This window comes from Setaria italica, chromosome II, assembly GCF_000263155.2.
Source record: "Setaria italica strain Yugu1 chromosome II, Setaria_italica_v2.0, whole genome shotgun sequence".
NCBI lineage: Eukaryota > Viridiplantae > Streptophyta > Magnoliopsida > Poales > Poaceae > Setaria > Setaria italica.
The window spans coordinates 45,529,261-45,551,708 of NC_028451.1; the positions used below are offsets into that span (position 1 = coordinate 45,529,261).

A 22,448-nucleotide genomic window follows, 5' to 3' on the forward strand; every position below is an offset into this window, starting at 1 on the left:
AAATGCAAAAATATACGACGACGCCTGAGAGATTCGAACTCTCGCGGGGAAACCCCATGTACTTAGCAGGCACACGCCTTAACCACTCGGCCAAAGCGTCGTTGTTGTATGCTGTGGGTAACAGTGATAAAAATAATAAGTAATCTGAACACTTAAACTCGTCACGGCTCCCGCGAATCGCCCGTTTTTCCCTTGCCGTACTCTGCGCTAATGGACGCCGCCGTCGGCGGGGCGTCGACTCCGCCGGCAGCGACCGGGCAAGAGCCGCGGGACGCACGCGTGGTGCGGAGGATCCTGCGCTCCTTGGGTCTCAGGGAGTGCGAGTACGACCCGCGGGTGGTGGGCCGATTCGTGGAGCTCGCCCGCCGCTACGCGGGCGACGTGCTCTGCGAGGCCAGGGCCTACGCCGACCACGCCGGCAGGGCGTCGCTCGAGGCCGACGACGTGCGCCTAGCGATCCGGGCCAAGGTCGCGTTCTCCCCGGGGCCGCCGCGCCGCGAGGTAGTCCCCCAAACAATCCGGACACGCCGTTTCCTTAGTTTTGATGAATCTGTTGTTGGTCGCTTTATCATGCCTACGCGGTTCTTGAGGTCTCTCGATCCTGCGCGTTCGTGTAGAAATCGAACAAATTATTACTGATACGCAGAATCGAGACGATGTTGGGAGCTTATTGATCAACATACCGTTGGTGTGGATCTAAATCGAGTGGCGTGTTATTCCGTTGTTCAGTGTTTGCAGTTGATCCTTGTCAGTTGTGCTACCGGGCTTTCAGAGAAGAGAAACTCTGCCATGTCGTTGAATCCCATGGACTCCAAGCTCTAAAGTCAAGCATGATGGACGTTGTGATTGTATATCGTGCACGACTGTCTTCGTCCCCCCTGCTTCTAGAAGGCTCAAGAAATTCCAAAAGGATTCCACACACTGCTTTGTTCACCTAATGATCTTTGCACAGTTCTTTTAGGACTCACTTTTGAAAAGAATCATCTTTGCAATTTAAATAATTAAACTCACACGTGAATGATAGATTTGGTAGTTTTGTCGTACCCTGACGAATTTCTCCACTTTGGACAGGTTATCTTTGACCTGGCACGCAGCAGGAACACAATCCCTCTGCACAAGGCGACTGCTCCTCCTGGATCGATCCCTCTCCCGTCTCTTGAGGACACTATGCTGAGCCCAAATTACCGAGTTGTTCGTCCGGTTATGCCATCCCTTGATCAGGAAACCGAAGATTGCGATGAAGATTCTGATCCTAATTCCAACACTGAACAAGAGCACAATGGGTATGGCCGTGAGACAGAGAAGGTGAAGGCTGACATCAACGGTTGATCCTGGGCTCATTGGCTTTCTTTAGTTATTGCATACCTATGTGTAAAATCATGGATTTTTCGTATGTTGTCAACATTGTTCGTTTATCATTTATTCAGCATAGGTTGCTGCATCAACTATCTGAAATTCTCAAGTTGTATTTAGACACTGCTCAAAACAATCTCCCAGTGGTCATAATAAGCCTGGTTTGGTTTCTTTGCTTATTTTTGGCACCCGTGTTTAGATACTAATTAGAAGTATTAAACGTAAACTATTTACAAAACCCATTACATAAGTGGCGGCTAAACGGCGAGACGAATCTATTAAGCCTAATTAGTCCATGATTTGGCAATGTGTTGCTACAGTAAATATTTGCTAATGATGGATTAATTAGGCTTAATAGATTTGTCTCGCCGTTTAGCCTCCATGAGTTTTGTAAATAGTCTACGTTTAATACTCCTAATTAGTATCTAAACATTCAAGGTGGCACGTGCTAAAAATAAGCAAAAGTAACCAGACGGCCATAGTGTTTTGAGTTGATCACGCTTTCCCCCAAGATTCGGATGCCCTTTTACCTACCCAAAGGACCACAATGTTTACTCCTACTCAGATAAACCTCAGAGATCAGTCGTGACATGCGCAGACTTTTGCAAATTGCAATGCTATATCTTGTCCAACGCATCAGTCGTGTTTTTGTGTTTTTTTTTTACAAATTGTGCACTAGCGATATGCATATCTCTAGTTAATCTTGTCAGTTGTCCGGAATCCTTAGAAAAAAAGACATAACCGGAGAGTCCTCACAAAACAAAACACCCCGCGAATGCTCGCTCTCCATCCATATATGTGTCACAATCCGGGTCTCTCGCCCGTAAGACACCAACCGACCGCTTGAATTCCACGACGTCACTCGATCCCAACCGCAATGCCGACGCTGGGCATCGCACCGCTGCTCGACGCCTACTTCCGCCGCCGCTTCGCCGCGGCGGGCCTCGTGGAGGCGTCCGTGCCCCTCGACGGCGGCGCCACCACGGTCCACTGCTGGCGCTTCCAGCCGGGCGCCATCGACGCGCGCCCCGTCCTCGTCCTCCTCCACGGCTTCGGACCGCCGGCGACGTGGCAGTGGCGGCGCCAGGTGGGCCCGCTGTCCCGCCGGTTCCGCCTCATCGTCCCGGACCTCCTCTTCTTCGGCGGCTCGTCCACGTCGGCGGGCGCGCGCGTCTCCGAGGCCCAGCAGGCGGAGGCGGTGGCGAAGCTCGTGGCGGCCGTGGCGCCGGCGGCGCGCGTGTCGGTGGCCGGCACGAGCTACGGCGGGTTCGTGGCGTACCACTTGGCGCGGCTGCTGGGCCCCGGCGTCGTGGAGCGGGTGGTGATCGCCAGCTCCGACCTGCTCAAGGCCGACGCGGACGACCGCGCCCTGCTCCGCCGCGGCGGCGCCGAGCGCGTCGAGGACGTCATGCTGCCGCGCTCCCCCGAGCGGATGCGCCGGCTGCTGCAGCTCGCCTACCACCGCCCGCGCCGGTTCACGCCGGGCTTCGTGCTCCGCGACCTCGTCCAGGTAAAACGCAACACCCCTCGCCCTCGGATCATTCCCTTTTCCCAGCCTCAATCCTTCTTACAACTCAAAGCACTAATCGATGCAATCGTGATTCCGATCATTCGCGTGGCTTGCCGCTCGGTGGCATTCATGCATGACCTAGCGTCGACGTCACGCCGAGACCATGCCACGTTCCCTGCTCATGACGTGGCCCTGGATTGGGATCTTGTTACGAAGCGAAGCTCCTCGTGCTCGCGCCTGTCGCCTCGCAGGTTTCCCAACCGCCGCGTTGGATCGCCATCAACTCCCAACGGCGGTGGCCCCTTCCTCCCTGACTCCCTCGCATCTCCCAATCGTTTCTCCGGCACTGCCGCTCTTCCAATCAACCCCGAACGCCCGGTCCAGCCGTCCAGACCTTCTAGAACCACCAGGCTCTGCAGGTCACCGACCGGTGCACGCGCGTCGCCGCATGCCTGCCTACCTGCATTCCAACAAACGACAGATATCTTTGTACCCAATCAATCTCAATGCTTCTAGAAATCGTTCAGGAGGCCCTTCTTGGTTGATGCTGACGGCCATCTCGTGCTGGCCAGACAAAACCATTTTGATGGCTGCCATGCGCCATCGGTGGCGTGCGTCTGTACAACTCACCTGCACCTGTTGCCGTAGCTACCCTATCTTAATTTCCTTGCAAGAACAGCCAGTACACATGTACAGTACCAGTCTTGATTCTTGGAAAGGAATATTAGGTGCTGGTATTGTACATCAGCAGGTCATGGATTCAGTTGGAAGTTGGAACCGACTCTTCGGCCTGACTTTTGCTGCCATAGTCAATCAGCCATCATAGTTTGCCTGTACATCCACTCAGGCCTCAGGGGCGGACCTTCTCAATAGCCAAGGTCCCTCAATTTTCTAAAGTCCATTCCAGCAACAGTAAACTAAACTTAACAATAATGACTTCATCCATTGCTCTCTTATGGCTGGACCCTGCTGAAATTCGGGGCAAGCTTCGCCACTACATAATCAAGGGGTATGAAGTCTTGTTTTTAGTTCATATTCATAGGTACTGATCACAGGAGTTGAGAAAAGGTAGGCCGTTTTTCCGGAATAGTACTGGTTGAAGGACCAAGGAGGAAGATCTTGCCATTGTCCAATTGCAGGCCTTGCATTTGGACAAAACCCAGCGTCTGCTTGAACATTTTGACAACCTCAGTAGCACAATTTGGAAGGGTTGTTGCATCTCAATCCTTTTTCGAACATGTAGGAGAACTGTGCGTATTTAGAGATGCATCTCAATCTGATCTTTTGGCGTTTGCATTCGTTTCACTAGTTCAGTACTTCAGTTCAATAGCGCACCATGCCCCAGGTCAGGTCATGATGCTGGTGGTGCAAAATCAATCATCTGCAGAAGGAAATTCAGACTCTAATTCTTGTTTGAACGTTAGTGCATCCAGCGCCGTCCCAGAGGATTTACCGGAGCGGCAAGCCCCGCGGCGGCGGTGGATTGCGGGGCCAGAGGATTTGCCGGAGTACGGCGAAGAAGACGCGGGCAGCTGTGGATCGGAGGTCGGAACGAGTCGTCGTCTCCTCAGTTTGTCTCGTGTCGAGTGCGAGAAGTAGAGGCGGTCTGGGCACGAGGCATCCGCCGTCGAGGAGGTTTTCCCGTCGCGACTATTGATCGCTATCCAAATATTTTTACAAACCCCCTCATATATTTTCATTAACAACCCTAAATTGGATCGCGATCCGGCGACGGCGACGGCGGCCTTGCCTCGTCGTCGGGAAGGGAACGGACTTAAACTGCGCACCTCCTCCGAATCTCCGCTCGTCCCCCTCGCCAACCCGATCTTCCCGACCGATATCGAGTCGAGTCTCCATGTTGGCCGGGATTCGGCCGCCGTCCTCGAATCGAAGCTGCTGCAGATGGCCGTACGGATGCGAGCCCATGGCACGGTGCTCTATCGTCGTTGTCACCAAGCCGCCGGCTGCAGAATCATCTCTCCGTGTCCAAGCCTCAAAATTGAGCGCTACACTACACTCTGGCGATTGCAATTTTGCAGCTATATCGTGATCATCCAGCCGGGAGAAGAGATGGTGAGCTCATACTCAGATACTCTGCGAGGAATGTGTGCCCAGCTCAGAATCAGATCTTCCCTTTCCAAAAGCGCGCGTTCTGGCGGGGACGAAATGATCCCGTCATGGACAGAGCGAAGTTCATACTATGCTACTATCAGTTTCAGAATGAAAATGAGCTTGAAATGATTCTGAACTCTAGTAGGTTATTCCACATAGTAGCATAAATACATTCTTGTTTGAACGTTAGTGGATTGCGTAGGTTAAACAGGTACTCAACTGCAGTCTTGTTTGTGAAATTACATAGAAATTACCTGGTTCTGGAGAATGAAATAGAACAGAGTAGTAATTCGTTATTCATACTAGTATCTTTGTGAGTTCAGCATGCATACAATGATGCAACCTCTAGATTTGTTTGAGTAATAGTGAGATTCTTTTGCAGTATCTGTACAATGATAAAGTAGAAGAGAAGAAGGAGCTAATAAAGGGGATAACGCTGGGCAACAAAGACAAGTTCCAGCTTACACCACTCCCTCAGGTACTTCCTTTTTCAGACAGATAACTGCTGCAACGCATTACCGTCCATCTTTCTCCTGCTTACCCAACCTCTGTTCCATCTCTCAGGAAGTCCTTGTGTTATGGGGAGAGCATGATCAGATATTCCCTATAGAGAAGGCATTTGAAGTGGCAAGGTCAGTACATGCTGATCTCACCAATGATGTTACTACAGTTTGATTTCACGCGTTGCATTTACCTTGCAATGTAACTTACGGAAGATTGGCAATGCAGGAAACTTGGAGCAAGTGCTAGGTTGGAGGTCCTCAAGGACACCGGCCACATGCCTCAGGAGGAGGATCCAAAGCGGTTCAACGAGGCAATCCTGAAGTTTTTGCTTCCAGCTCCAAAGTCCTCTTTGTAATGGTATATGAATGGTTGGTTACTCAGGACCAAAGATCACAAGAGAGATCATAATTTAAGCTGCATTCTGCTAAACTGATGTAATTATATGTTGGTTTGATATTACCTCCAAGATTGATTAAATTGGGAAAAAAAAAGTGGTTCCCCATGGAATGCACCATGCGTAATTTCTTGTGCTGTTTTAGCTTGTTTGTGTTGTGAATTGTGAAATTGGAGTTGGAGACTGAAGGATTCGTGCAATTAAATATCTGCAAGTGCCATTACAGTTTCAGGCCAGAAAATTGGAAACATTAGGCATATTTGACAGTCCAACAGAAATGGACTTCGGCAACTCTGCTCACTTTGTCTGGCTTGTCAATTTGTGAGCTGATTTGATGAGCGCTAGTTAAACTTTGACCAGAGTAACTAGCGCTCATGATATGACGGCAGATCCGGTGTCCCCTATCCTCATACTACTACCAGTTGAAGGTTTCGACAAGATTAACAAGAACGGGTTATCTACATATCTATATCTTGATAGTCATCGTAAATGGAAGACTCTGGTTGACCTGGGCATCATATAGCAAAATTCTAGCACATAAGGCAGAGATTTTACATGAATTTCATAGGACCCAATTCAATTTCCAGGATTCGGGGGGAGAGCGTCCCCGACAAGGTCTGACTTTGTACAAACTGTTGTTGGCAGGCTGAACAAGAAGAAGAAGAAAAAAAAAAGGGCGCTCTTGCGCCGATCGCCCGCCCGGACAACACCTCATCAGACTTGCCAACCACACGGGCGTGTCGCACTACCCCCAAGGCCCCAACCGCATGTCCGGACGGCACCAGGGGTCCAGGGCGCTCAGTCCAAGCGTCCAGTCCATTCATGCTCAAAGGTCGCGCGCGCATCAGCTCGTGCACGAACCACGAACGAAGCGCTTGCGCAACCGCGGGGCGCCTGCATCTCCTTCACCTCGTGTCGCTCACGCGCCATGCCACATCGGCTCCGGGCCGGCCTGCGCCGGCCGCCACAGGGAGCAGAACGACACGGGCTGCCCTTTCCACCGGAGCCCCACCGCGGCGCCGGCGGACGGCGACGGCGGCACCAGCTCCCACCCGCTGTCGTACTTCCTCAGCAGCGCCTTCGCCGTCTCAACCGCCTCGCCCCCGAACGCCGCCTCCTCGAACCCCGCCGCGGCGAGACGCGCCCGCCACGCCTCCCTCCCTCCGGCCACGGCCGCTCCCCGCCGCGCCGTGGCCGCCAACGCTGTCCCGGCCTCCGCTTCCATCACCCGCCTCTCGTCGACGTCCCGGCCCTTGAACGCCGCGGCCGTCGAGTCCAGGAACATCCAGAGATTCTCCAGCCTGGCCGCGAACTCGATCGCCGCGCTGCTGTCGCTTCGGCTGCCGCACTCCAGCTCGGCGAGGATTAGTAGCTCTGGGTTGAGGGTCCTGATGTTTCGGAGCACGGCTGCTTGCTCGTCGGTGGCGGCGTGGCCGAGACGGAACTGGAGGCAGACGACGAGGGTCTCGCCGGGGGTGAGAATGCCGTGCAAGGTGTCCAAACTTGGTGCCTGCACGATGGTGAGGTCCAGGTTAATGGTCTTGGCGTACCGGAGCAGCTGCAGTGAGCAGTCGTATCCCGGAGGGGAAGACGAGAAGGGCGCCGGTGGGGTGGCCGCGTGGCCGGCGACGGCGAGGCGTACGGACGGCGGCGTGGAGCCCCGTGGCACGCGGGTGAGCGCCTCGAGCAGCGTCGGCCACTGCACGCCGTGCGAGACGCCGACGTCCACGACGTGAACCCGACGGGGCTCGGCCGCGGCACCCCTCGCCGACGCGGCCTGCGCGATCGCGGCGTTGGCGAGCGCGTTCGGCACGGCGAACCACGGGCTGACCTCGTTGAACCTGATGAGCGACGCGCGGAAGAGGCGCGGGTCGGCGCCGGGGAACGCTGGCGCCGGGCACTCGCAGGGCGGCATCTTTAGGGTCGCCGCGGCCGCTTGGCCCACGGCGGCCGGGAGTCGGAGGGCGAGGCCGCGCAGCCCGTGCGCGGCCAGGCGGTGGTTTGGCTCGCCGGAGAAGGAGGCGAGCTCGCTGAGCACGTACAGCAGGTGCTGCGCGCGCGGCAGGTTGCCCGCCTCGATGGCGACCGCGCACGGGTTCAGCAGCTGCTCCGCCCACCTCGCATCCCTGTCCAAGCTCGCATCACCTGCCCTGGCACTGCCCTTCTTGCTCGGCTTCCGGCTGCAGCTCGTTCCTCCCCTGTCAAGTTCAGGGCCACCTCTGCCGCCGCCGCCGCCAACCGGACAGCGCTGGCTGCTGTGCTGTGGAGACTTGCGTTTCCTAGGCTGACCGAACTCCTGCGGCGACGCCACCGGCGACGGCGCAACGCTAGTGGAAACCGGACCCAGGCCTGACTGGGGCAAGGTGGTGGCCGGAGGTGGCAGTGTCTCCGTGACCATGCTGTGGAAGCCCTGCCGCTCCGCCTCTGCTGATGCCTGCATCCAGCCATAAGCATCGAGGCCGAGGTCAAGGTCGGCGGCGAGGAAGGCGATGGACTCATCGAGCCAATCCGAGGCGCTGCTGCTTGTGGCGGCGGCGGGTTCTTGGCCATCTCGCTCATTGCTCATGGCGATCGCATAGGGTGGAGATCTCTCACTCACCTCTCAAGATTGCAAGGGCTTGGAGATCTTAGCATATGTGTACTGCAACTCTGAAAGGTTAGGACGAAGTACAGATCCTATCTATCAGTGTACTTCAGAAGTGCGGCGCTCCCAGCATTTTTATACTAACACCATCCTTATGCTGATGATTGGATGGTGACAAGGATTGCTTCTAGTTATATGTCCATCTCACCAGTTCCTTGGAGCCACAACACTACGAAAGCTCACATGATTAGATGGTTGCTAACCAAATGACGCTTGGGAAGTCCATGACGCAGGCGTTGTGGGACACTAATAATCTTGCATAGTGACATTGCTGTCTTCAAAACAAATTGACAACATTTTTCTCTAAATAATCTCTTACGGCAGGTAGCTTAGGCTAAAATCTGAACCTGTAAGGACTCGACAGTTGTTCAGGCCTGAAAACTGATTTACGTTTTTTAGCTGATCATCGTTTGTATCCATGTAGATTGTACATGTAATACAACCAAAGGCATGTACATCAAGGGAATAATGCAGTTTCAGCCTGGATCGGTAGCAACAAAAACTTTGCAGTTTACAAAAAGGAATCGTTCCACATCAAGAAAAGGATCATTCGATCAACTAGTCATATTAAAAAACAGAAACTTGTGGTCTTAGTCGTAGTTGTTTGGGATTAATTGTTATAATTATAGTAGGCAACAGTGCAGCACAGAGTTACAACGGCAAGACATTTCTTTCTTCCATGGTTCCACGGTTTATTCAGTCTTGTGCTGAGTAGATAAGAGATAGCGACTGTAAAATGTATCTCGCTGCAATCCAGCAGCTTTCTATCCTACACACTGGAACACTAGATAATACTGCTGGAGACAAGTTTCAATGACACACCTGTTACAGAAAGATCCAGTTTTTTAGCTGTAGTAATCGATGGATTGGCTTAATGACATCGAGCTGTCCTTGTCGAGTGCAATCCATGCCGCATTAACAAATGGTACAGTGTTACGTACCCATCACAGGTTCATAGATTAACAGAAGAATTTCATGTGCTTCAATCTTCCGGAACCTTCAGTGCTTCTCTTATTCGATTATTGCTTCAACTTGCCAAGGTGTTGGCCTATCGAACCCTACCCTAGTGCGCAGCCGAGCCAATTAGTTTTAGAACTGATGACTATCAACCAGCCAGCTGCCTAGTTTATGCAAGCAAATAAGCAAACTGCAGCTAAAATGAACACAAGAAACGGTCGCGGTGCTATCTTCTTTTGGTGCTTAAATCAGCAAACTGGATGGTCCAGGGCTCAAGGGACATCTTGACTCGATATCACTTCCACATTCTATCATACACCTATCACTTCCAGAGACACAACTTGACTCGATATCAGCAAAATAAAGATTCCAAATTCCGAATTGTTATTATATTCTGACCTTTTATAACTAAAATTTCTTTTTTTTGAAACGTAAAGGGGCAGGAGCACTGCCATATCATATAAGGAGAGAGATGAGTGAACCGTTTAGATTACATGATGAAATACAAAAAATCCACGTGAAGTTTCTGGATCCCAAATATATTACAAGTCCATTCCAACATGATGTTGTCATACAGAATCATCTGGATGATATTTTCATGTGCGGCATCATCATTATAGTAATGTGTGAGCTCTGAGCCTCTGACATGTAAGGCAGCCTAACCTACATTACTAACCAATCAGGGAATTAAACTAGTAACTAGAGACACGCATGATGACCTATCAGCGTAGGAATATTAGAATATGCCTTCTGAAAATCCCATTGTGCTTCATTCTAGAATGGACTATCTTCTTTGAACAAGATTGGTTTTATTTGCACAGACATATTGTGATCTGTCCATTGCTCCACTAAAATCAGAACATCGTAACAGCTCATATTTCTCTATTTCATTCCTGACAAACTATATTTCGCGATAATGTGTTACCGGTCGGTGACGTGTGTTTAAGTGACCGAACAAACATTGTGGTACTTGAAAGAGATAAATAGACACGCATCAACCTTTTAAATGGAAGGTCAATCATGCTTATATTCTGATTGTATGAGATTTGTTTTGAGATCAAGGCAGTTAATTCCAAGTTGAGCAAATACCTTCAAATTTGTCTTGATATTACAAGTTCCAGTTATCCAACTACCTGCCAACTGCAATCATAAAAGCTTTCTTGGGACTGTTCCCCATGCCGGGAAACATCTACTTGCTGTCCCCTGTACATGCTGCAGGGAGCTGACCCATATCGACATAATATGACTACCATTTCGCACCATCTTGGCATCGGTTGGTTAACATGTATCAGCGCCAATATTTTTTTTTTTTGAAACGAACCTGGCAGGAGAGCTGCCGATTATATTAAAAAGGAGGAATCCAGACTGGATAAGTACAATGAATCAAAAATGAAATGACATGAGGCAAAATTGAGCCAGAAGTATAAAAGAAAATAAAGCAACACTATGAACTCAGTCGCAATCAGCATCGCACCATTAGAGCGGAGAGATGTTTCGCTCCCGCCATAATCCACACGGTGGCCTCATCTTTGATCCTCTCAAAAATCATATTGACAGAAGACTCCTTGCTGTTAAATATTCTCATATTCCTTTCCCTCCAAATTGTCCATGTAACTAGCATAATCAAAGTTCGCATGCCTCTCTTGGAGCAGGAATTTGCTCCTGCTCTCATCGACCACCAGTGGTGCAGCGTATCGGCCTGTTGCCAAGTCCTCGGGTGGATTGCTGGCGCCGATAACCAGTCCGCCACCATGGCCCAGATTCTTGTTGTAACCCGGCATTCGGCGAAAAGGTGTAGCGCCGATTCTTGTGATCTCCGACATAGTGGGCAGGTAGCTGGATTCGGCCATCCCCTTTTCTGAAGTCTGTCAGCAGTCCAAAGGCGATTTTGGATAGCGAGCCAGGAGAAGGTTTTGCAGCTTCTAGGGGCCCATATTTTCCATATCAAGCTGTCAAAGTTGGTGGAAGCCGAACCAATGAACTGTGCGGCGTAAGCGGATTTTGCGGAGTAGTTACCATCCGCAGTAAACTTCCAAGTGATTTCATCTTGGACACCCGGGCGTAGGGCTACCTGTTGTACGACTTGCCACAGAAGGACGTATTCTCGGAAGTGTTGCACCGAGAAACTGCTGTGATTTATGTTGATGTCTCGGATCCAAGTTCGGTTGTGAAGCGCATCACGTAAACTCCTGTTCTTTCTTTTTGAAATGGAGAAAATACTTGGCGCCATGTCCTTTGGCCTTTGGCCTTGAACCCAGGCACTATTCCAGAAGGAAGTCTTTGCTCCATCGCCTACGACGATACGTGTACATGCCGCAAATAATTTCCTATCCGTGTTATTACACGGAACCTCGGAGCCTACCCAAAGCTTATCTTCTGCTTTCCACTCATGCCACAGCCACCTGAGCCTCAGTCCTCTTGCAAACTTGTAGACGTTTAAAATACCTGCTCCCCCCAGTCTTGTCGGTCGGGCGGACCTTTGCCAGTTCACTTTGCATTTTCCCCCTGTTAATGTCGCCGCCCCTGCCCAGAAGAACTTCTTGCGCTTTGCATCAATTTCCTTCATCACCTCTTTGGGGGCCTCCATTGCCGACAGGAGGTATACCGCCTGTGATGTTAATACTGATTTCGTGAGTGCTAGGCGACCCGCCATAGTCATGTTCCTAGCATTCCACGCAGTGAGTTTGCAGGTCGCCTTGTCTATGACGTATTGGAAGTGTACTCTCTTGAGCCTTGACGTCGTTAGTGGAAGTCCAAGATATCGCACCGGAAAGGAGGACCGTGTGACTGGAATGTCTCCAAATATGTCGTCCATATTAAGCCCTTCGCATCTTATAGGCACCACACTAGATTTTTCAAAATTTGTTCTCAACCCCGACACTTCACCAAATCTAGTGAGTAGGTCAGCTAAGGAAATGACATCCTGCCTAGTCGGGTTTAGGAAAATAGCCGTGTCGTCGGCGTACATGGATGTTCGGAAGTTGAGGGACCTGCCTCGCAGCTTGGATATGAATCCTTTGTCAGTGGCCTGTTCCAGCAAAGCTCGTAGTGGTTCAATTGCAATCACAAAAAGTAAAGGAGATAAAGGATCTCCTTGCCGTAGGCCCCTGTTGTGCTTGATGGGGCTGTTTGGGACCCCATTGAGAAGGATCCTAGATGAAGATGTGTAGAATAAAGAGGCGATCCAATCCCGCCAACGAATGGGGAAGCCCAAGCGTTGAAGTAAATCTAGCATATAGTCCCATCGCACCGAATCAAACGCTTTGGCGATGTCAAGCTTAAAGAATAGTGCTGGGATTCGTTGTCGATGGTAGCGACGCGCCATGTTCCTGACTGTCATAAAATTATCGTGGATGCTCCTTTGCTTGATGAAAGCCGATTGAGAATGTGATACAATGTTTTTCATGTGCGGGGCCAGTCGCATGGCGAGCACCTTTGTAATAATCTTGATGAATGAGTGTATCAAACTTATCGGTCGGAAGTCAGGGATTGCCTCGGCCCCATCCTTTTTTGGCAACAACACTACGTTGGATGTGTTGATTAATGGCAGGCTCGTGCAATGTAAGTTATGAAAAGCGTTAGCTGCGTTTATGACGTCGCGCTTTATAATCTCCCAACAGGCCTTATAAAATGCTCCGGTGAAGCCATCTGGTCCGGGCGCCTTGTCCGATGGTATGTCGAGTATTGCACGTTTAATTTCCTCCTCCGTGAAAGGTTCGGCGAGGGAGCTGAGGTCCAGACTGGGGAGATTTATGCTATCCCAGTTAACGTCCTGTGATCGTTGTCCCGGTGGTCCCATCATCGTAGCAAAGTGGTGTTGAATTATGTTTGCTTTTTCTTCGTGATTGAAAGCCCAACTGGACCCTTGCTTTAGTCGTTGAATGTAGTTTTTCTTCTTCCTTCCGTTAACCCTCCGATGGAAGTATTTGGTATTAGCATCACCTAATTTGATGTTCGTAATGTGTGATGCTTGTTTCCGTCTGACCCTTTCAACCACCGCCAGGCCGAGGATTCTTCGCTTAAGTTTGCGTCGCAAGTTCAATTCATCCCTGGTGAGGGCTCTATGTTCTTGTGCCATATCCAATCTAAGGACGACATCAGACGCCATGAGAAGCTGCATCTTGGCATCCGGGTAAAAGTTGTGGCTCCAGGCTCTAAGCATTTGGGAAGTATCCCGTAACTTGTAGTACAGGCGGTGAAAAGGCTCGTGATGAGTGCATGGCTTACTCCAAGCTTCAGTTACTACCTCCTTGAAGCGTGGCAATCTTGGCCAAAACTCTTCGAACCGGAATGTCTTTGGCCGACGTGGTCCACTTTGATTGGAGAGGAGTAGTGGGCAGTGATCCGAGTGCGATGTTGAAAGTGCATGTAGAGTATGGGAGGCAAATAAGGCGTCACCTTCCGTATTACAGAACACTCGGTCGAGTCGGACAAGCGTCGGATTTTGTTGCTCATTGCTCCATGTGAAGCGGCGGTTTTGTAGTGGAATTTCCTTGAGCTCGCAATCGCTGATCGCCTCTCTAAATAGACTCATCAGTCTAGTATTTAGCCTAGAATTGTTCTTATCCGCGGCTCTGTATATGAGATTAAAATCGCCCATTATAATCCACGATGTCCCACTGGGAGGCTTAAGTGTGAGCATTTCTTGTAAGAAGGCTCTCTTTTGCCCCTGACTGGATGGTCCGTAGACATTTGACAGTCTGAATGTTTCGCCATCATGTAGTGAAATAGAGGCTGATAAATGAAACGTCCCCACAGCAATCTGTGAGACCTGCACTACCCTCTCATCCCACAATATCAGCAGTCCTCCTCTTGTACCTGAAGCTCCTGTGGCCGGCGCGAGAGCGTTTTTGTTTAACCTGTACCCACCTAAGTAGGACGAAGTGAAGTCATCTATCTGTGCAAGCTTGGTTTCCTGGAAGCATGCAATGGCGCACGTTGTGTTGGCCACAAACTGGTGAACTACATCCCTACGGGCTTGCTGATTGAGACCCCGTACATTCCAACATAATATATCAACGTCGGGACCGATCATTTGAAACAGCGCGTCGCGTCTCAGTGCTCTTCAGGCCGAGGCATTCTAACCCCTGCTGACGGCCGAAGGACGTACAGAGGGTGTCACAGAGCAACGAAGATGATTTGCAAAATGTCAGGTGCAACATGTTCTGCAGCTTACAATTACAACCAAAGTGAATAAGTCTTGCAACATATTGAAAGCATACAATAAGTCTTGCAAAGCGCCAATATTTTCTTTGCCTTGTGTATTATTCGCCGCTTTTTGAAAAGCCACATCAGACAGTCTGTTAGGTTCAGTGGTTTCTGCTGACGGCAATCTGGTTCGGGAGCGAACGTTATTTTGGGATTGGGAAAATGCATCGATACCAAGGAAACTAGTAGAATTTTCCGGGGGAGTGTGCTGAAACATCATTCTGAAAAGGACGTTGGGTTGGCTTGTACCGGGTCAGGTTTTACCTGTCCGTTGCCCTGGTTTACCGTCGCTAGCTGCTTGATCATTGTCTTGTTTGCAGCTCTGGTTTTCTTCCGTGGTTACAGTTTGTTTGTTCTAACCTAGGCCTCAAGCTAACTCCCTTACTTGATTAAGCATGATGCTTTTTGCACGATTGAGCTGCCATGCAGTTGACTTGACGAAGAATGAGGATCCTCACGGTTGATTTGAATCAGCTATCCTCTCGATCGTGGTCAACGCCCTTGCATATATAGGTACCTATACGTGCTTAAATCGTCGTGTCTGATTTTCTGCTAAGAACCACTTCTGTTGGTCACATGATTAGTGATTAAGTTTTAAGTACAGGATCGATGCCCTATGCTGCTCACGATTGAGCTGTCATGGAGTTGACTTGCTTTTTCTGACCTGAAGTCAACTATACAAAATTCAGATTCGTACAACACAAGCAATTGCTTGAAGGAGCAGTGCACTAATTCATGTGTATGCTCGACAACTAGCCCAGAGGATGCGCAGGGTCATATGTACTCCTTTTATCTCAAAAATGAATATTAATCTAGCTTCATCTTAAATCAAACCATTTTAAATCTGACTAATCAATTTATAAAAAGTATCGATATTTATAATACCAAATAATTACCTTAAAATGTATCATGAAATATATTTTCAAAGTGTACCTTTTTGGTCTCGTTAATAAATATGGATACTTTTTGTAAATTTGATTAAATTTAAGATAATTTGACCTACGACACAACTAGAAAGTCTACTCTTTGATGGATAGAGGGAGTAAATTTGTGCAGTTGCATACAAATAGATAATGTACATTATTGCAACCGTTGTAAGTTGGCACATGCAACCAACTGTTGTAAACGTCTGCACCACATGGCAAAGGGCCACCTTAACTGCATTTGGCATCCTGTGGACAACTATAAATACCCATGCTACATTGCAACCCCAATGTCCAGAACACACACGACGAACAAGCGAGAGATCGAGGGAGCGAGATGGCCGAGGACACCATTACCCACTTCTCCCATCCAGGCCACGAGCTGGTGAAGCGGCACTACACCGGGCCGTTCGGCTGCGTCATGTGCTGGGAGCGCCTGTCCGGCGCCGCCTACGGCTGCCGCGCCGGCTGCGATTTCGCCATCCACGACGCCTGCGCCGGCCACCCGCAGACGCTCACCTCTCCGTCTCACCACCCGCACCAGCTCGTGCTCGTCGAGACCCGCCGCGACGTGACCCACGGCTGCGACGTCTGCGCCGGCCGCTGCGCCGCCGGGTGCTTCCTCTACCGCTGCCCGCCGTGCGGGTTCGACATGCACCCGCGCTGCGCCAAGCTGCCCCCGGCCGTGCGCAGCGTGCGGCACCCGGAGCATGACCTCGCGCTCGTAGTCGCCGAGGGTCGCTGCGCCGCGTGCCACGCCATGCATGGCGCCGGTGCGCGCGCGTGGCTCTACCGTTGCAACGTGTGCAACCTCGACCTCCACGTCTCGTGCGCCGCCGCCGAGGGCCCGGAGGACGCTGAGAACGGGCATTTCCCTGGTGCCGGGGACGACGGCCTCGGGCTTGACATTCGTGGCGAACTCCTTCGCTCCAGGATCGCCGCTCAGAGTCACATGGCTACTGCGGTTGCCATGAGGAACGCCGGCTGGAGCTTAGCGAACCTTATCTGTGAGTTACTCGTCCCCCTTAAAATGCGGACAGTACTAGTAGCTCAGAGTCACAATTTCCATCGCAGCATTTGTTTGTGACATATTGAGAACACACTTGCAACCTTACTAGATTCTTCCATGAATCTTACAGGAATCTGACGTGCAACAACAAGCACCTGCCTGAAGTTCGCAACATATGGGCTTCACTACGTGAATAATTAATGTGTGTATTTGTTTCATCACGACGCGTGCGCGTCTGTGTCTGTGCCACTCGCCCACTCGTGCAATTTTAACAGTATTCTTTTTTTTTTAAATAAAAACAGTTCACATGGGCCACGTCCAGGCCAGAACCTATCGGCCCACTACAAGCAACAACCCCCCACCGGTGGCGCCTGGGCCCTTCTCCTTTCCTTCCGATTCCGACGCCGCCACCGCCGTCGTCCAGATTCCGACCCTGTTTGTTGTCAGCCGCCGCCGCGGTCGCCGTTGATCTTCTCATTAACTACAGCTCGACACCGATAGCTCTTGTCCACCCACCCCCCCCCCCCCCCCCCCCGATTTAGCCCCTGAATCGAGTAAGCGGCTTTCACATGCCGTCCAACACAAGCGCCGCCGCCTCCGGAGATCGAGCGATCCTTCTCGACGCCAACGCCTGAGTCGAGGCGCGCCGGAACGCGACGACGGCCGTATGCGAGACGAGGAACGTCCTGACCATCGAGGCGTCCTGCTGGCCTGCGGAGCCGCCGCTTCCCACGAAGCTATTCGTGTTCTGCCACGGCGCCAGCATCCGCGAGCAACCCATGGTCCTCCGCGCCGTCTAGGACCTGGTGCTTTTCCGCGTCACCGTCGCCGGCGGGGGCGGACCAGGCACCATCAGATTCCGTGGCGAGGACTGCGGCTACTTCATCTACCGGCACGGGGCCGACTCGACTCCGAGGTCGGGAGCTGGACCTCCACGGCAGCGTCGCTGGAGGCCCCTCGGAGAGCCGCGCCGGTGGAAATCCCCACCAAATCCAGGCGTGCACAAAGCGTGGCAAGGCCTGCCTCAAGTTTTCTGAATTGAAAGCTACCAGCGAGCGTCTTCCCTACGACGATGTCGAGACCGGGTTGCCTGCCTTCAAGGTCGACGACTGGACCATCACCACATGGAGCAACACGAGGATGGCTGGTGCTTACGAGGACTGGGAAGAGGAATTCACGGTCCTTGCTTCTGAGCTCAAAATCAGTGACGCTGTACGCTTGCAGTTGCAGAAGACTGGATTGCTGCGGTGTAATCCGTCACGGGAAGGCGAGGAGGCTGTAGTTGATCTCGGGTTGCAGAATCTCGTGGTGTTTGAACCCAAACCCAGCCTGAATGGAGAAGATGATGTCGTTTACCTGATGGCCAGGACAAAGTTCATGCACCCCAAGGTTTATGCTCTGGCTGTTGACAAGAGGAACAGCGTGCTGCTAGGTGCGGCTGAGTTCAGCACTGGATTACGATCGCTTTCGGGTCTCACCTATCACTTCGGTGCTATCACCAAGTATATATGAATCTGGTGCCACTCTAGGTAAGGGTTATGCTATGCAGCAATTGCTTCATTTTGTTACTTCGATGAACCGGCATTCAAGCACATGTATACCGTTTTTAAAAAAATCATATGTACTGTGATTGAGTTAGAAATTCAGATTATGTTGATAGAGATCGTTTTCTTCCTAACCATTATGATTGCCTCAGCTTCCATGCTCGGCGATGTTCGGTGCAATGCAAGTGTGCAGCATGCTAGTTGCAAGTTTTACATAGTTCATCTCATCCTGTTCCTACTCTGCCACATGTGTAACATCTTGAATTGTCATGCTGCGCTTACCTCTCAGCTTATTTTGATCCGTCCGGCCGCTGCTTTCGATCGCATCCATCTAGTTTATATTGGAAAAATTCCAATCCAAATCCAATCAAGCGCTGGAAAGGTATAGCTCAGGAAAGCAGGCAAGTTAGTAGTGGTAGACTAGTCACCTCGTAAGAACTTGAATTATAGATTTACGGACGTGGAATGAAATTATAGATGTCTTTGCCGCTCAAGATTCTTTTTTAAAAATCTTTTTCATTGTTTGAGGAGTGACCACGAGGCACGAGCGTTGATGTCTTGATGAGTCGGGCTCTGCACGACCTTCACCGGGAATGAGCTTCTTCGCGTCAGAATCCAAGCACAAAATAACATTAGCTGCTGCGGTCAAAATAAAGAACGCCGAATTCAGCATACTGAGTCTGTTCTAACTTAACGCACACCAGCAGCAAGGCCCCCGCGTCGTCTCTCTGGAGGCGACTCGGACGGCACCCACGCCCCGTTGCCACCACCACCCTCCAGGCCTCCTCCCCACCTCGTGCCTGCTAGGAAGGCTGCGGCGGGGCCTCCCTCACCGGCCGGGGGGCTCGCGCAAGTCTAAGGCGCGGCGACGTCCCGGGCCGGCGGATCCGACGTCCCAGGGATCGGATTCTGGGCCAGATCTGCATGGGGCTGCAACCGGCGTGTTCGTGGCCCGTGCCGGCGCGGCGGCGGGATGATGGCCGGCTTGGGCGCGGTGCTGCGGACGGCGACGGTGACAACGGGATGACGGCCGCCCTAGGCACGGTGCTGCGGACGGCGACAGCGGGATAGCGGCCGCACTAGGCGCGGTGCTGCGGACGGCGGTGGCGACACCGGGATGGCGGCCGCACTAGGCACGGTGCTGCGGACGGCGGTGGCGCCCCTGGGCGGCGGTGCTACGACGGTCGGAGGCAGCGTGGTGGGGCATGGCGTGTGCGGGGGCAAGGGCGCGCCGGACCGGCGGCGGGCACGTGCGTGAAGGGTTGAGCAGCGCGGCTCGCGGAGGCCGGCCCCGGGCGCGAAGATGAGGTAGCACCGCGTGGGGGAACAAGTGTTAGGACATGCAGGCTTCTGTTCTATAGCATCAAGGACAAATCTAGAACCCTAAAACTTCTAACTCTTACCAATAAAGAAAGATCTAACAGCATGCAAGGAATCAGGAGCGGACCCAGCATAGGATAATTTTTGCAAACAACTAGTAGGTAAATATCTGGGTCAGATCCGAATTCAAATATGCTTACAATATAAAAAAGGCCCATAAGTACGATATATGCACTAGGTCACTAGGACAAGCAGACTTCTATTCTACAGCATCCAGAACATATCTAGAACCCTAAAACTGAACTGACTCTTACCAATAAACCGAGATTTCACCATACAAGGAACTGGGGATGGAACCAGCATAGGGTAATTTTCGCAAACAAAATCGAAGCCAGTAGGTATATCGTAACAGGGTCGGATCCGAATACAAATAGCTTACATGTCCTCCGTTTCGCTCGGCAGGAAGGGAAGAGAAGGGGAGGGCATACCTTGTGAGTGCTCGTTGCCGGGGAGGGGAGGGAGCAGGGCGCGGCGGCCGCTGAGGGGGGAAACGAGGGGTGTAGGGCTGGAAGCCTGCGACAGCACATTAGATGTGGGGAAGCATGGGACAGGAAGGGGTGCGGGCCCTTAACGGGCCGTGTCTGGACCGGCACACCGTGCCACACTATGATGGTCCAAGCACGGCCCGATACGTTGTGCCCCCCTGTCGCCCGTTAGGCCAGGCCTGTTTGCCCAAGTATACATGCGGAGATCTACCTAACTATCCTCCGCACGATTTTTGAAATTTTTATTATTTGAGATTCGTGTTATAGTAGATGGATGATTAAAATGAAGTGAATATGTTGGGCATCCTGAGCTCCCGGGTGAGATGGGGGAGCAAGCATGCACACAATCTCACCATGCTAAAATGTTGGATTAGCTTATCAAAAATGTTGAGTCAAAATATGTTGTTGCAAGAAAATGTTGAGTATGTATAATGCTTGGGACAGCCTGGGTGAAGTGGGGGTTTGAAAGTTGCAACTCTTAACTATCTTCCACAAGATATATCGCGACGCGCTTAGGACGATGGTAGCGAGTAGCTAATTCGTTTTTGCCAAAAAAAAATACCGGCTGTCAAGTCATCCCTGTTTTGCATACCGCTATCTTTTGAATATTGGTTTATCATTTAATAAATTCAAGCAACAAAACCTATTCTTTTTTAGCGAGCTTTACAAGAGGACTAAAAAAAGGTGTTGACTTGTGACGGTCCTTGACCTAACTTGGATCTAGTCACAAATTCTTTTTCGTTTAAAGGTATATATAAAGAAAAGACTTTTGGATCCTAATATATCGTACACTTTCCGGTAGTCAAAGTTTTCCGGTTGTCACGTAAAGCTGGCAGGCTTTCTTTTCGAGCGAAAGCCGATGGAATACGGAAACAGGAGTAGACACTAACAGTACGGGCTTATTTTACTAGTTGAAACTGAAATGGAGCGCAACAGGATGCGCATGGTTAGGTCGTGAGCCCAACTCTCGTGTGGTTCTCCACCCAATTAACACGCACTCGTTTTCCATGACCACTCATGAAATTTCTTCTCCAGCCGGTAATGAACTGGCCTTGACCCTGTAGGTGTCGAACGGGAGGACGCGATTAATGAGGACGGCACGATGGCACGGCGCGGCGCCTCAATTTTCAGCTCTGCACTAGCTTGCCCAAGATGCAGGCCCCGTGCGCACGCTTGCTGAGGCCACAAGTAGAAGTAGGATGCTTAAACAAAAAACATTGTCAAAATTCGCGATCTCCAAGGTCTTCTCCACCCTAGGAGTGCTGAGGTTTGTTCGCTCGAGGTACCAAGCAATGTGCTCACAATCCGTTCTGGTGCCTCGCAGTCGCAGGACAGGCAGGTCATGTTTGGAGTGTACATGCCTCTGTATGACAACTAGACAGAGGCTATCTTATTGCATCTTCTCCTTCAGCACATGACATGTACCGGTATCCTTTTCTGTATAAGCGTGCGGGGAGCTTTAAGTTTCAATAGAAATGTTGATTAAACATATCGATAGGTCCTTTTTATAACTAGTAATCACTTCACGTTTTGATAGTATGACCTTTTACGATTAGTCATCTGTTTGCACACTCTTATCATTTGTCAGAGCCTTTGTTACTTAAACACAACAGTAGATGTTTGAATGCATAGCAGTAGGTGCTCGTTTATTTTTATATCTTCATATTTACTTTTGCAATCTGGTTTGCATGCGTCAATCATTTATTAGCATTATTGAATCGCGTATTGCCAAGATAAGTCTGATCACTGCGTTACCATTTACCAATTGTCAATGCGACTACACATTAAATTAGCAAAAAATAATTTTCTTTGGTCTACATATTTTAGTATTGTTATAATCATCTGCCTCTTGGAACGGAAAAATAGTATATCTACTTTCCAACTGCAAATTTTTTTTGATGCAATCACGGAGTCAACAGATACAAGCGGTTGCAACTTTTAAGTATTCTTGGCATAACTATTGTTAAACTTCCTAGGCAATCTTTCGCAAAAAAAAAAAATCCTAGGCAATCCTAGAAGATTTAGTAGCATAACCCAAATGTCCGATTGATCCTTGCATTTATTGAAACAATACCCTTCACAATCTCGGAAGATTCTTTTACTCAATTTATAGTCTCATAGATGCATAGTGCCTAACGAAAACGAACCAATACTAGTATTGTTAGATAATCTCGATGCAAAATCTTGCATGCTGATCAGTTTGGGTTCATCTCGTTTGTCCTATATATTTGCTTTGTTCTTTCATGCATTTCTGCCCAATTTCATCATATCGGCACGGAATCCTGGTCACTGTTCCCTTTGTTGCGTTCCTCTGTCCCGTGGCAACGGCTTCCATTGGGCGTGGACCTAACAATTCATCGCTTCTCCACGTCAAAGTCTCCGCTTCCGTTCTTCTTCCACTCCACTCCTCTCCTCTCCGAGTGAG

General features: G+C 50.5%; 5 protein-coding genes and 1 non-coding gene across 6 annotated transcripts; 4 read left to right on the forward strand and 2 right to left on the reverse strand.

The window, feature by feature from the left end:
- Nucleotides 1-18: 18 nt before the first annotated feature.
- TRNAS-GCU lies at nt 19-100 on the reverse strand. Its single transcript has one exon. It is a non-coding gene; the product is annotated as a tRNA-Ser (tRNA).
- A 110-nt stretch (nt 101-210) lies between these two features.
- Nucleotides 211-1,329, forward strand: LOC101779823 (transcription initiation factor TFIID subunit 9-like). The gene is made up of 2 exons (XM_004959767.1): nt 211-501; nt 1,072-1,329. Exons 1-2 carry the CDS (start codon nt 211-213, stop codon nt 1,327-1,329), a joined length of 549 nt encoding a protein of 182 aa, XP_004959824.1.
- A 790-nt stretch (nt 1,330-2,119) lies between these two features.
- LOC101759816 (lipase 3) lies at nt 2,120-6,017 on the forward strand. The gene is made up of 4 exons (XM_004958239.2): nt 2,120-2,863; nt 5,358-5,453; nt 5,540-5,607; nt 5,705-6,017. The coding sequence occupies exons 1-4, from the start codon at nt 2,231-2,233 to the stop codon at nt 5,832-5,834; spliced, it is 927 nt and encodes a 308-aa protein (XP_004958296.1). The 5' UTR covers nt 2,120-2,230; the 3' UTR covers nt 5,835-6,017.
- Nucleotides 6,018-6,792: 775 nt separating this feature from the next.
- On the reverse strand, nt 6,793-8,439 carry LOC101780232 (nodulation-signaling pathway 1 protein). The gene has a single exon (XM_004959768.1). It carries the CDS (start codon nt 8,437-8,439, stop codon nt 6,793-6,795), a length of 1,647 nt encoding a protein of 548 aa, XP_004959825.1.
- Nucleotides 8,440-15,942: 7,503 nt separating this feature from the next.
- Nucleotides 15,943-16,458, forward strand: LOC111256416 (the record flags this gene model as incomplete). The annotated part of the gene is made up of 1 exon (XM_022824365.1): nt 15,943-16,458. A coding segment is annotated over exon 1 (516 nt), but the record flags the coding sequence as incomplete, so codon positions are not given.
- Nucleotides 16,459-17,183: 725 nt separating this feature from the next.
- On the forward strand, nt 17,184-18,198 carry LOC111256417. Its single transcript, XM_022824366.1, has 2 exons — nt 17,184-17,188; nt 17,334-18,198. The coding sequence occupies exons 1-2, from the start codon at nt 17,184-17,186 to the stop codon at nt 18,124-18,126; spliced, it is 798 nt and encodes a 265-aa protein (XP_022680101.1). The 3' UTR covers nt 18,127-18,198.
- The last annotated feature ends 4,250 nt before the right edge of the window (nt 18,199-22,448 follow it).